At 36.4% G+C, this 15,194-nt stretch overlaps 1 protein-coding gene across 1 annotated transcript in view; it reads right to left on the reverse strand.

The window, feature by feature from the left end:
* The window catches only part of LOC306846412 (parafibromin), a 39,021-nt gene extending 23,884 nt beyond the window's left edge, over positions 1 to 15,137 (reverse strand). Inside the window, exons 1-10 of the mRNA XM_079379784.1 lie at positions 14,941 to 15,137; positions 14,172 to 14,277; positions 13,876 to 13,945; positions 13,729 to 13,791; positions 13,527 to 13,579; positions 13,357 to 13,445; positions 12,689 to 12,902; positions 11,376 to 11,474; positions 8,939 to 9,017; positions 8,444 to 8,508 (exon numbers count right to left, since the gene is read on the reverse strand). Coding sequence (XP_079235910.1) covers positions 8,444 to 8,508; positions 8,939 to 9,017; positions 11,376 to 11,474; positions 12,689 to 12,902; positions 13,357 to 13,445; positions 13,527 to 13,579; positions 13,729 to 13,791; positions 13,876 to 13,945; positions 14,172 to 14,277; positions 14,941 to 15,071 — 969 coding nt within the window. The 5' untranslated portion in view covers positions 15,072 to 15,137. The remainder of the gene's footprint in view (positions 1 to 8,443; positions 8,509 to 8,938; positions 9,018 to 11,375; positions 11,475 to 12,688; positions 12,903 to 13,356; positions 13,446 to 13,526; positions 13,580 to 13,728; positions 13,792 to 13,875; positions 13,946 to 14,171; positions 14,278 to 14,940) is intronic.
* Between the last annotated feature and the right edge of the window lie 57 nt (positions 15,138 to 15,194).

The following is a 15,194-nucleotide window of genomic DNA, read 5'->3' on the forward strand; positions in this document are numbered from 1 at the left end:
ACAGTTTTATCAACACACCACGTACATTTCCAAAACAATGTGCATGATACAATGCACGTCAAATAAAGCACTCACCTGTCACCTGTAAATAAAGTCCACGGGTCTGTCATTCAATGCCACTTTACTCGTATTAAAAAGTAAACACGGCCAACAAAATAACTTGCGCTCAGTGCTAGCTGTTAACCACTCATAGCTCTCAGAGTTGCAATCTTTGAAATGTCGCATAAAAACTTTGCTGGCCTTTGTTAGCGAATTCAGTTTGGGTGTAGGTCTTCCTTTCGCAGTTATTCTCTTTTGTCTGCAAAAGAGCGCCTTGAAAAAGGCGTTTTTAGTAGATCGGCAACAAGATCCGGTGTAGGCGCCCATGACTGCAGTTGTCATTTTCTTTTCGTTTACTTTCACTTTCGTACCTTGGAAGTCCCTGACTAAAGGGGCGGTCTAACGCTGGGGGTAGCACTGGGCACGTCGCTAGCTCCAGAGGGCAAGCGGTCATTGAAAGTCAAAATTTGATTGGCTGATGATTGTCACTAATGCTCGTAACAAATCAGATGTGACGTCTTTCAACAAAAGGGTAGCACTCTCTGTAGTGCTGGACTCTGACTTTTTTTATTTATTTTTTTATGTAGGATATTCCCACCTAAATAATCAATAAAAACATTTTTCACACAATTTTATTTTTTATAGGGCCAGCAGAGAAGGCCCTGCTTCCCCTGACGGCCCACCACTGATAATATCTCATGGCTAAACATAAGTCAAAATGCATGACAGTAAACCATTTACTCTCAAAATGCAAAGTATTGACCATGCAAGTACTCAATACTGGACAGTGGATTACTTGCAAATTGTAGTCAGTTACTGATTACAAATTACACGAGTTGTAGTTTCTAACAATCTACTGGATTACACATTAGGTAATGTATTCTAACTACTTTGATTATGTTTAGATTACTTTTGATCTAAGCCCATTTCTATTCTGTTATTAAGACCATGAAGTACATTAAACATTACAGTATGGCAGGGTTTCCCAAACTGGGGTTCGTGATTGAACTACAGAGGGTTTGTTGTGAGTTGATGAAAACCAATTAACTTGTAAAAATGACAAATTAAACTAATTATCAAAAACACTTGAGAATAATTTTTGAAAAAAAGACGAATTGGGGTACATCAATAAACTATGAATAATTTACGGCCACTGTGTGAATGTAGCCTAATCATGTAAACTATAAAAAGTACCTGTAACCTGATTATGAGCATTTTAAAACAAAATTATCTAATTACAAGTATTTAAAGGTGCAGTAGATCATCTTGGAAAATGCTAACTTTAGCTTTATAGCACTGAAAGCGACCGTCCCACCCTCCCTGCAATCACCGTAAAGCCACGTCCCCTGCAAGCATATATGCTCACAGACCAGAATACCAGAGACAACATTACTACAACAGGCTACATCAGCAGTTCCCAATTCCAGTCGCTCTGCCTGCATAGAGTGCGTGATCACGCTGATGACGTATCCTGTCTGCACGAACCTGGGCGCCGTTTCAGAAAGGAGGTTAAGTGAAGAGTATATTAACCCTGAAATGAGGGAAACTTTCAAAATGGGAGGTTTATCAAACCCGAGAAAGCAGGGTAAGTCAAGCCCGTTTCTGAAAGAGAGGTAATTTATGTTCAGAGTCAGTTACCGTGGTAACTTAATCTGTGAACCTAACCTGGTCGGGAGCAGGTAAGTCAACTCTGAGTTCAAGTTTAAACTCAGAGTTGGTTGATGCTCCTTATTTAAACGGGCCCCAGGTGTGCAGAGGTATGCCAATACATACGTTGACAGGCAGGTAGGAAAGTTAATCAAAAAGCTCGGACCGAACGTTTTGATTGGACGAACATTTCTTGGTCCTATGCCTTCCACAGAATATATAAATACAGATACATACATTTAGACCACTTAATGATTGCTATCGGGATGTGAAGAGACTTTCAACCAGCATAACACATAACAGCATAAATGTTTCTGAAGACAATCACCTACTGCACCTTTAATATCTGGAATCCGATTAAGTAATGTAATCAGTTACTACACAGCACTGTAAATACCACAACCAGCAAACGGAATAGAGAACAAAAACTTAAAAAACAAAGAGAACTTTTTTGGACATTCAAGTTAAATTCTATGAAATCTTCAGGACTGAATGATGATTTAGATTGAGATTTATTTTTACTCCACACTTGGTTTACAAAAACACTTTGTGCCTTTTTTGGAAACATTGCCCAAGCATTAAAAAAATTATAGTGGAAGTGTAAAACCATGAGGTGGAGACATGCTGTTCGCTATCAATGGCTAAACATAATGCCAAAATGAATCTGTGGCAGTCAGATGCAGGGCTCGCAAAATCGCTAGCCCTGCCCGACTGGCCAACTTAAATACAGGGCTCCCGCGGGTCCTTAAAAACTCTCAATTTACTTGTATAAAATTTAAGGCCATACATTTTTTTAAATGGTATCAGAAAAGTCTTAATTACAATTTCAAGAGGTCTTGCAGTTGGGGACGGAAAGACAAGAACTGCGATACAGCTGGATTAAACTTCAAAAGGCAAATATGAGCGCTGCACATTTCAAAGTCAAAAACACGGCACAGATGTCTTTACGTGAATGCGTCTCTGAAGGGAACCATCTATCCTCAGAAACGTGCCCTTGGCATTTTCATTTAATTTTGCCTATAAAATGCCTGATAAAGCAGTGTATATGAGCGTGGTGCTGCTTTGTGTGCAGCAGTGACCAGAGAAGCTGCTATATTTGCATGAGTGAATTTGCATTTCCAGTGTACCTTGATCTTATGTTCGAATATCGACCCATGTTTTTATGCAGCAAACATAAAGTTGTAACTGTGAAAGTTAGTGCGCCTTCTAAAAATCTAAACAATCAAGACAGTAATATTTGTGTTTGTAAATTAATATAATGATGTTTGACTTGTCCCTTTCATAAAAATGGTTTAAAAGCTGAAATACCATTTTTGTGTCAAAACTTGTATCTAAACGCAAATCATGTCATTTTACGGCTTAAAATGTTACCATAGACATTATCCAACCCCACTCATAGTGTTCATTTTACTTGTGCAGCTCTTAAAAAGGTTCATAAATTGTCTTAAATTGATTTTTAAAAATTCTGCAGATACTCTGTAAATAGTGAAATACATTTTTTTCATTGATATTTGTGCATTGAAAACGTTTATGATTGACATTTACACCTATCTGATTTTATATATATAAAAAAAAAAAAAAAAAAAAAAAAAAAAAGGTATTTTATATTTGGGCTAGTTAATTTTATTTTTGAGCTACCAAAATCTAAGAGTACCTTCCCGAAGGCCTACCAGAGGTTTAGAAATTTTGCGAGCCCTGTGTTGGTACAGTTGTGACTGAAATTAATATAATAAGTTGTAATGTCAGTGGTTTAAATGGCTCCCATAAAGGTTTTTTACAACAACTGTGACGAAAAAAGGTTGACATTGCTTTGATCCAGAAAGCTCATTTGTGGATGGATGATGTTCATAAATGCAATAATAAATATTATGAGGTGATCTCTTTTGCTGCTACTGACAATAAAACTAAAGGTGTTTTGATAAATGTGCTGGTACAGGTGTCACACGGTACAAGTTGTAGCTCAAGTTTAACTCAAGTTTACAAGTTATTTTAAATACTAGTTCTACGAATTGGAATCTCATAATTATGACATGATGTGAACACACCTACGCATGACCTAATAGCTAATCATGCATCTCATAAAATGAATGATACTCTCACCTGGGTGTTACGCTCCCTGAGGAAGACTTACCCAAAACATTGTAGAGTTCTTTAAACTCTGTTGCCATGTGAAATCTATGGCACTCTTACTAGATAAAAAGCCTTATTCATCCAGCATTTTTTAAATTGGACTATGCTGAACTCTTCCACCTGAGGAGCACCCTACTATAGGACACTGTTTAGAGTAGGGGTCGGCAACCTGTGCCACGCAGAGGGATAATCACTGGCATGCGAGCAATAGGGAAAACTGCATACTGACGTACATTTTGAGGTGAAATATAATGGTTTATTTAAAAAAATATATAGTTGCCGGGGGACCACGTGGCGCTTTCATGAAGCCAAGTCGCACATTAGCTGAGCTCTGTGTATATCACTGGCTTTCACTGTTGTTCATCTTTTTTACATTTGGGGTAGTTATTTGTTGTTAGTCTGGAGATGTCACACAGTCAGAAACTCGCTTGTCTCTCACCATCATCCTCGCCAATTAAGAAGAAAACAAAACCAGCGGCCGAGCCACCATGGAAGACTTTAATCGGGGAACAGAGAGAGCAGAAAAAAGTGATCGGCTAACACACTGGCCGTCTGGATGCCCTTGAGCAGCAGGTGACTGATTTACAAGACCACAGCAGACGCAGTAATCTCCGGCTGCTGGAACTACCTGAAGGGGCCGAGAAGGATGACCCGATCGGCTTTCTGAAATGGTCACTGCCGATCTGGATCCCATCACTTGCGGGCAGAGATAGAGATCGAATGCGAGCATCGAATTTACTCCAGAGCTTCAACGGATCACTCCAAACCACAAGTGTTTCTCTTCAAACTGTTGCGCTACAACGACTGATATTTTATACTTAATGAAGTTTCTTGTTTCCTCGTTATGGAAAGTACACCCTTTTCTTTTTATGTTTTGCCCCACTTTATCACTCGTGTGAATTCAAAGTTATTCTGTTCTCTTATAATAGGGCTAATGGCAGTGTTCTAAAGAATGGTACTGGCTGTGTTAATGTCACTGATTAAGACAGGGGAGGGTAGCAGCCTGGGGTTTTTACCCCAGTCTGTAAAAGTATTATGGGGTGGGTTTACTTTATGTTAATGGATTTTTAAAGGTAGACTTCAGTTGATTTATTTGCAGTGATACAACTTTCTCTCATTTGTTCAGTTCACTTATTTGTTTGATAGTAATGACTGAAATTAATATAATAAGTTGCAATGTCACTGGTTTAAATGGCTCCCATATAAGTTTTTACAACTGTGACGAAAAAAGGTTGACATTGCTTTGATCCAGAAAGCTCGTTTGTGGATGGATGATGTTCATATATGCAATAATAAATATTATGAGGCGATCTCTTTTGCTGCTACTGATAATAGAACTAAGCATGTTTTGATAAATGTTTGAAGAAATTTAAATATTTCCATTTGAGACAGAAATGGTGATAATGCTGACAGAATTGCCTGTACATCCCTTGTGACAAGTAATTCTCCCTGATCCTAACTGATAATTCTGTTGTTTCTGCTTCAGTCGTTTGCCCTTTTCTCCTCGTACAATCATGCAGATCATAGCTGGGTCGCATTCGCAATGAATGTGTTATGTCAGGGATTCAGTCGCAATGAGCTTGTGTTTTCATTGTAAAGCAGACACAATTAAGTATTTCTGGTGGTATCACTTGTCTGTATTTATGGTAAAACTGCTGCCAAGGACATATTTATTTCCTGGATGTCAGATTTTCGAATTTGTTGGCTATGCAATTGTTTTATTCAATGCTATGCCTTCTGTATTTGCTAAGCGGCTTTTAGTAAAGACCATCGACTCTACCGTGCGACTCCACCGGGCAGGGACACCGGCAAGGGATAGTAGTAGCTTTTTATTTAATTTTTTCATTGATATGTTTATTATTGAAATGTTGTTGTTATATGCATGTGTTAATTTTATTTAATTTCTTTATTTTCTTAAATATGTGGGTAGATAGTATTTATAGAGTTGTAACTTTTTAGTTTTAGTTACTTTTTCTTATTTGTAAGTCGCTTTGGACAAAAGCGTCTGCTAAATGACAAAAGTAAGTAAGTAAGTAAAGTAGTAGGGTCATTCACTCAGAATGCATTTTTTCATTCCACTGCTGTACTTTTCCATTGTATTTCAATGTAAATGTGCTACTTGACGTCTTTGAATACTGCGCTCTCGTCTCAGGTCTTTATAGCATCTTCTCTCGCATAATACATCATACTAAAACACGGTGCTCAATTTAAAAGAAATTCAGCTTCTAAAAACACATCTCTTGATCTTGCGCTTAAAAAATAAATAAAAAAACACTTCCACTGACCAAACAAAACACTATCGGTGTGAACCCTGTATTCTAATAGTTGTAGTAGTAGTGGGCAGGTTTGATTACGGTCCGACAAATACGAGACTGATCCACGTTTTTTTTTTTACTTTGTGCCATGTCATCACCCCCTTTCGTCACCTCAGCCGCCCCCTCATCAGTGCTGTGCTGGCGCCGGCTCTGTGGCCTATCAAATCAAAGTAGGTGGAGTTTACCCAGAGGTAGGGATGGGCAATATCTTATCATTTGCTATATACCGGTAAAAATTCTCCCCACGATAAGAATTAGCCTTCCAGCTATAATAACGATAAAGTCTAGTTGTTGACATATTTCTGTGTGCGACAGTGCAGAGCGACATCGCGGAAGGCAGACATGAAATTAAGGAGGAGTTTATCGCTAAATGAGGAGCTCCTTCTACGATCTAGAACTGGTTTGTTCAGGGCTGTATAGTGCACAAAAAAAATCAGTCTCAATAAATGTACTACAGTAGCATGTGTATGATACAGTTATGCATGTGTATGAGCCCGTTTACAAACCTGTATATATTACTGCTTTGATGCAACCTGCACTGTATGAAGCACAATATAAACAAACATAACTTCAATGAATGGAGCACCGAATTGAAAAGCTGGTGCAAACATCCACATCAGATGCTTTAACTGCATTTTTCCTCATTTTTTTGCTTAACGCTGCAAATTGGAAATCAATTCTTCTTCGCTGCTCAGAATGCAAACACAGGAAGCTGTGCTGTGTTGCCACAAGCAACCACTATTTAGAGCAGCGAAGAAGAAATACAAACATGCTAGCACATTGCCAGTAAATCACTCGCATGTGTGACTAAATCTTCACCCTGGGCGACTAAATGTCTAATATTAGCCACTGACATAAAATAATAAAATCCCTTTATTTCGTGCTCTTTCACTTTCAAATTCGCAATCTTGGAGTCACGCTTTACAAGAAAAGATAATTGTCCGTTTTGCTTATATCTACAGCTTTCACTTTTTAAGACTAAAACAAGAAATGGATTCATTGTTATTCTTAATTACATCAACAATAAAACAGTTTGTTACAATGCGTTTTATATTGTTCTTAGTAGAATTCATAGTATGATTATTATCTTAGTATTGGAGTTTTTTTCCCCATTTTTACAGAAACACCGAATGACCAAAAAAGCACCACCACTAGTCCCAAGTTCAGTTAAAATGACTAATATGCATTCATACAGTTACCAAGTCTTAACACTAATTGCTGAAATTCTATCATTAAATACTTGATTAAATAATTCTATCATTAAATACTTAATATCATAATATTTGTAATGCTTGACTGACTGATGTTAAGAGTGTAGTTTTAGATACTTAAAAATATCTGCCATTTTCCAAACATTATATATTATTTTTTGTTTACTTGCCAGATTATCCATCTATCTATGGTGAAGCACATCATAAAATAATTGTATCAATTCATACAGGGTACGAATGTATCGGATCAGTACTCTGTATCGGCCGATACTCTGAGCCTATGTATCGGAATCTGTATCGGGAAGAGAAAAAGGGTATCGGAACATCTCTAGTTGAGTAAGTTTCATTCATAATATTATAAAATATTTTCTGAATAAAATTGAATATCGGTATTGTCCCTTATAACTGGTAGTATAAAAGTCCTGTAAGCAAAGCTTAATCATTATGCAGAACTTTTCCATTTTATACAAAGCCAAAAAATAAACAAAAACTCCATTTTGCTCATCTTGTGAGTGCACATTTCTCTGAACCTACCGCGAATAACATGGAAACAAACGTGCAAATGTAACATTAACATGACAGTAATTGGAACGTAGCTTTAGTAAAAATATATAGCAAAACATAAATGTGGGAAACAAGTTGACTCACACATCCCTATTTAAGACCACACAATATTCGTCATTCACTGATGTTTAACAGCAGTAAAAATTTAGCTTTGGGAGGAATTAGACCAACAACGACAATTACAACTTGCGCAACCATGAAACGTTTGTTAGAGTACTATGGGACCAAGTTGAAATTTTAACAGAGACTAAACAACCCAGCTGGCAACACGTCATACACTGCCTGCATAGATTAGTAACCAATTTATTTTCAAATATAGCCAGAAAAGCCAAAACTTGCAAGCAAATAAAGAAACAGGCATAGCATGTCTACACAAAGATGTTTTTGATTATCCTAGGCCTAGACTTTCTTAACTTTCCAATGAACTGGAATAAATAAATCCAAAGAATAAACCAGTTTGTTTGCTCCACAAATGGACAGCCTAACTAAGCTGACTGTTCTCTGGAACACATTTATCAAAAACAAACAGGCACTTACCGTCACCGACTTCAGTGTCATGCCGTGATATGTTCCCATAGTGTCAATTTTGAAACCCTCCGTTTCTGTCAAAAAATAAATCTAAATAATTAACAGTTCTTAAAAACAACATTTTTTTTCAATGAGCCTCAATTCCATTTTGGGGGACTTCATCATCATAATAATAAACAGATGATACACTTAATGAGCTCTTCACAGATTCATCAACAATGACATGCTGATTGTAACAAAATTTCAATTTTCTGAATTTATTTTATTCTAAAACATGTTAGGTCTTTTCTAAAAGTGCTACTTCTACTTTCCCTAGATCAGTTTCCCAACCTGCAGGTCACAAACCCCAAAGGAGTTCTCATACAGGTTGTCAAGCCAAAGATTTAAAAGAACCTAAACAGGAACTTATTTTAATCATCTGCACAGGTATTTTCTGCATTACCAATTATTCATAATTTTTGCTGCATCTAAGGTCAAAACTAAAGCTAATGAAATCCAACTTACCTTCTTTTCCTTTGAATCGCTCCTGATCGTATCTGTTGTAGGCAGCTGGGACTGGCTGTTTGTTTCTTATTGCTGGATCCTATGGGATAAAAAAAATTGGAGTGCATTAAAAAAAACAAAAAAACAAATAGTCTATGTTAGCTCCTATGGTAAGAAATAATTTTTTTATTTTTGTTCATTTAATTTTTTATTTTAAATTTAATATCAAATCACAATAAATCTATTTATGGTAATAATGAACTGATCAAAGAGGAAATTAATTTGGACGCTCGCGTGAGGATGCTGTGCTAAAATTGTTTGCGCCACAGAAAAATGTGTTATTAACCACCCAGCCAAATTTGAATGAAAAAAAAAAACATTTAGCCTAAATAAAATAAGTTGTCAATTTCTTGAGAAAACCATTCTCTGCTCTCAAATGCTGGGGGTGTGTCTGCTGTTGAAACCACGCCCACTCGCAGGAAGGCTGCCGCTTGTTATGTTGGCCTTGACCCCTCTTGAAGTTCTGTTTGCTTCCTTGTGTTCAATAAATCTTATATTGTTTTGTATCGATTATGGTGTTGCGTGTGAGTCAGTAGAAGGCAAAAACTCCCTCCATTCCTCCATTTTCTTTATTACTCCTTCCTGTCCCTAGACTGGGGAAGGCATGTAATACTGTCATTCATGTTAATCAAACAACAAAATAGATAATCTCTCACTGCTCTTGACTAAATCACTTTAAGAAATTGTTTTGATTACTTTATACATTGTATGTGACATTTCTTATGTTCTACTGTATTTTTTTGTCCTATTGCTTGCAATTAGTTCCTTATTTTTAAATCGCTGACTGTTTACTTCAGTGAGCTTGAAGTGGGTTTTTTTCAGGCTAGTAATAGTTTGTGATATTGACACTGGTGACAAGAATTATGAAATTTCTATGGTATCAAGAATTTTGATATCATAAAGACCTTATTTAAAGCAAAATTAAATTAGGCCTATATATCAGGGATCCTCAAATCTGGAGCATTCCTGCAGAATTTAGCTCGAACCCTAAATCACAGGTAGGTGAGTTTGATCAGGGTTGGCGCTAAACTCTGTAGCAGATTGGACCTCCAGGGAAAAATCTGAGGAACCCTTGTGATACCCATTTTGCTGCTCAATGTGTTTCTGCTGCTGTAATTGCATCATTCGCAGCTCTTAACATGGTGCTCTCTGTCCTTAGCAAACAGAGAGCACTTAAAAAGTGCTTGGTTCTAGACCCAAAATTTAAAAAAAAAACAAACAAAAAAACACAATCACAGAAAGATCATTACCATAAACGACCCTCAGAAGTTTGTTGTGTGAACAGCTCTGTTGTTCTGATGCTCTACACACTTTAAACTGTGTTTGCGGACTTAAATTTGATACTAAATTATGGAAAATTATAATAAGAATAACGGTTGTGTTCAAATTTCTGACTGGTAGTGTAAAAAAATATGGGCGAAGATAACTGACAATAGAATCAGCTTTTACTATACAGCTGAAAAATGTATAACTAAATTATAACTGTATAAATAAATATTTTGGAGGAGTGGCGACAGTTATTAAACTTGGCAATATTGGACAGATTTTGTAATGTAATCCGCTTCATAAGACAATCTTGAGATTTTGCACGTGGCCTTCATGCAGCTCACATCCTGCTGTTATTACGGTTTTTATTTTAACAATCGCTACAACCACAATTTTTCACTTTTTCAAAACTCTTCACACAGTGAGCACAACAGCAGTCCATGTGGGTTAAACTGTGGCTTGTTTATCATTGCTTTGGCACAGACTACAGCCTTCAAAACACATTAATTCTTCTGTCAGACACAAACACAGCCAAAGTTTGTATGTTTATGTAATCTTTTCTAAACTGTTAATCTAAGGTTGGGCGATATGGCCAAAAAAGTTGATATTGATAATCATCACTATAAATCTTTTTTCCTTCAAGTTTAAAGGCAGATGTTTTGCTCCCAAGTGAAAGTTGTAGAAACCACACCGTATGCAAAAAGATTATCTATTCAAATTTGGAATAATTTGGGACTATAAATGTAAACATGGACAATGTAGCATATACTAGAACGTACATCATTCAAGAAAACACTAAAATGTTACCAGGTGTTAGTGTTTTTAGGTCATTGATTTATAAGTTAAGTGTTTATTGGCTGAAAACCTTTGCTAGTGTTTTGGAAGAGTGGCTTGATTTGAGACATGTATAAAGTGTTTTGTTGGTTTAAGGCAAATTTGAAATGTAAAATTAACTGCTGTGCAAAGATGAAACTTGGTTAGGACAGCTGTTTGAAGAGTTCTGAAAAAGTACTGAGAAATGTCCTAGATAGTGTCCTAGCAACTGTTCAAAAAACATGATTTTAATATACAGCTGATAAGGAAACAGCACAAACATCCACACACTAATAAAGCGGCTCTGTGGTGTACTCACCGCCTGAGTTTGGTTCTGGGTCTGTCTCTGTTCAGGGGCCCGACCTTCCTCCCGTGCCTTCACTGATTGTAGGATGGCAAATATATTTTTGGAGAAATTCTACAAATCAAAACATCACGTTCAGGAGTTCATATTCTTTAAATATTGCTAACATTTACCTTCTTTTGTGCACAATTGATTTTAAAAGTATAGCAGGGAAGAAAGAAAAAACATCAAAACATGACTTTTAACCAAGTTACAAGTTTAACCAACCATTCAAAATTCAACCTAACAAAACAGCTGTTTGACCACTGAAACACCACCACCTGCAGGCCAACTGTTTTATGTTTCAGAACCACCAAAACACTAGTTGCAACAAGTGTGAAATCCACATGTACCTCATTTTAATTAAGCAATAAATAGTTTAAAAAATGTATTATATTTTTGTAACAATTTGTTGCCCAATTAAAATTACGTACATCTGGATTTCACAATTGTTTCAACTATTCCTTATTATTATTATTACATTTACATTTATGCATTTAGCAGACGCTTTTATCCAAAGCGACTTACATTGCATTCAGTTTTTTTTTTTTTTTTTACATTTTATCAGCTCTTATGATTATAAAATTAATAGTTTTAAATTATTTAACTTAGGCAATAAATAGTTTGTAATTAATAAATAAATAAATGCTTGTTTATAAAAAAAAAATAAAAAAAAAGGAAAACAATGGCCAAACTCATCTGTGTTCAACAACATAAAATATATTTTTAGTATTTCTGTTGCCATCAATGTGCATCAGTTGCAAATTTAGCTGCAAATTGTTGCAAAATTAGAATTTTTTTTTAAAAATGTACAGTTCCTAGCCATATTGGCCTGGAAAACTGCAACTTTTCATTTTCCGTCAGTCTTAGTACACGATGTAACTACAGAAGAATCAAGTTTTAAATAGGAAAAATATCGAAACTCTTTGGTCATTTCTGAGCGAGATGCTAACGGTCTAATCAGATTCAATGATCTATTCTAAGCTAAGCTAAAAATGCTACCGCTAGACCCGGAGATGGGCTGAATAGATTCCAAAAAACTCTTGGGGAGTTGGAAAATGAGCCTATTTTCAAAAATAGAGGTGTGTTCCTTTAACTAGATACACGATTTGATTAAATTAAATTAAATTGATTTATTCATTGAAATACATTACTGTGGCAGCAAAGTAAATTACTGAAGAGACATTAGGAAAGCAAAGTTTAACGTCCATGATGGCATTTATATATATTTTTTTAAATATATGTTAATGCATCAAATGGACAGCCTGTTTTTTTGTCAATAAAAATACCTTGCCGCTGCTCTGTAAAATCGTCGTCCTCGTCCGCCACACTCTCTCTCGGCTCACAATGTCTCTGGTCACGTCCACTTCAGCATCCACGAAGCTTCTCTGTTTCTGGGTGATGTCATCGTCCAGGTCAGTCTTGATGGTCGAACGCTTCTTGGCCATGATTTTAGCCTTGATAGCAGCGATCTTTTCCACAGACATGGCTTCTGACAGAGACCTAAGATCAGAAGAATAATTAGCTAAACTCATATCTAGGAGAACTAAACAGTTAAGACATGACAAGCTGTGTGTTAGGCACAATGCACAATTCCTTCAAGTCAAGTCACTATTATTTGTATAGCGCTTTTAACAATGCAAATTGTGTCAAAGCAGCTTTACATCAGCTTTACAGTATTTAGAGTCTGTATGCATCATTTTCTTCTGCTGGACACAAAAGATGATGTTGTGAGGACTGTGGATAACAAGACTTGGCTTTCTTTATTCTTTGTTCCATCCATACAATAGAAGTCAATGGAGAATGAAACTTTAGTTCCTAACATTCTTCTAAATATCTTCCACAGAAGAAAGTCAGTCATAAAGAACTACTTGCATCACGTCTTCTATGAACTTATTGTACATTGCACATTTGTTTTCCAACACCGTGTTAAAATGTTCGATCAGTGAGCGCATACCTGATCTGATCCGTCTGCACAATGCTTTCTTTATGACCCTCGAGACGAGCAGCCAGACGCTCCTTATCCAGACGCACACGCTCTTCATCCTGAGAATCACATGCAGAAATCATGAGAAGTGCCCAAGCATGTTGCTATTCAGCATTTGATTATTTTATTATGTCTCTTACCTCAACCCGAGGTTTTTTTGCCTCTGAAGACACTTCATCTGCCGCCCTTTTAACTGTTAAAACAATTGCAATTTATTGCTGGGTAATGAGTGATCATTCAGTTAGAGGCACTTGACATGCCCTAAAATAAAGATCTTATTATGGCCTATAATGTTTATTTTAATGTCAAGAACACACTCAAATCAAAATAAAGCGCACACACCTTGCGTTGGCCTTTGTAAACCAATCTCAATAGGCGCACTTCTGTCGATACTCGTTGATGATGCTGTAAAATTTGATTAAATGACAAACAGGTATATAAATTATGATGTTTTAGTATTGAGTTTGAACACAGCAATATCACACTTACAGCTTTCTCCATTGAGATAAGACAGCAAGTCTTTTCTGTCGGGTCGTCTTACAACAGGGATGTTCTCTGTCTGAAATCACAAAAACAGGCTTAGGTTTTACTGTCCACCCAAGATACATTATAAAAGAAAACCATAAAGATAAGAATATTTCCTGTTTATAGACAGTGCACTAAGCTTGAATTAAAACCTGAATATAACTTGCATTACAGCAGACTACCAGAGAGGGTTTAAATGTGCTTAAATATCATGGTATACACTTTAAAATGTGTGCCGTAAACTGTGCTTTTATACTCACTGCGGCTCTCCGCACATAGGACGGGTGAGGAAGATGCACATTGTTGAGCAGGAAAAGAATAGAGTCCAGAGTGTAGTACTCTTTAGGCTGTCCCTCTTTTCCAGTTCTGGAATTACATTAAATTGCATGTTAAAGAAAAGATAATACACACAAACATCACAAGTTTTTCTGAATTCATCACAAATTATATCACCAGCATAATTGCTAAGCAAAGTTGGATGAAAAGCAAAAAAAAAAATAACAATTCAACCCCTACTGTATATGTCCAACATATATTTGACAAGAGTTCTTTCTGATTAATTGCAACACAAATGAAGAACTAAATGAACAATAATTTGGGCCCCTTTTAAAAAGCTACATTTCATCAAAATGTAAAGCACTGCAACCTTGGATAAACCTTAAATATGACACATAAATAATATGAGATCAGGTGGTTTCACAAGAAAACATGATGGTGTGCAGAACAGTTATAGCACCTTGCAAAAAAAAAAAACTAAGTATTGTTGTGGTTCCATGGTACAGTAATATACTATATGAGTGTTTACATGTTACTCAGTGCACTTTCTCTGGAGACCCTACTTTGTGGTACCATGTTAGTGGTCAGTGTTTGATGACAAGGGTTTAAACTCTCAATCAGAGCAGATGATAATGATTCTACACGGACTTCCAGATACAGAGCACTTTATCATCAGTTCAGCACAACACGAGTGCATCAGTAGCGCATTAGCAGCTAAAGCAGCTCAGATCAAAACAACACGCGCGCACTTACCCCCAAATGACATAGTTAGTCTTCACATTTTTAGGCCAGGAGAATTCTCCGAAAATAACTTCATCCCCTTTCGCAACAATCTCCTTTTTCTGGATGTTGTACTGCCGAAGAACACTCAACACGTCCGCCATGATCGCGCCTCCTCATTACGAGTGTTTTATTTAAGACCCAGCAACTTCTCAGTACAGGACTGCCTCGAATAGCGCCTATCTAAAATTAATAAGTTAAATGCTTTTTTATCGTATGTGTTGAGC

The sequence above is a fragment of the Barbus barbus genome (assembly GCF_936440315.1).
Source record: "Barbus barbus genome assembly, chromosome: 26".
Taxonomy (NCBI): Eukaryota; Metazoa; Chordata; class Actinopteri; order Cypriniformes; family Cyprinidae; genus Barbus; species Barbus barbus.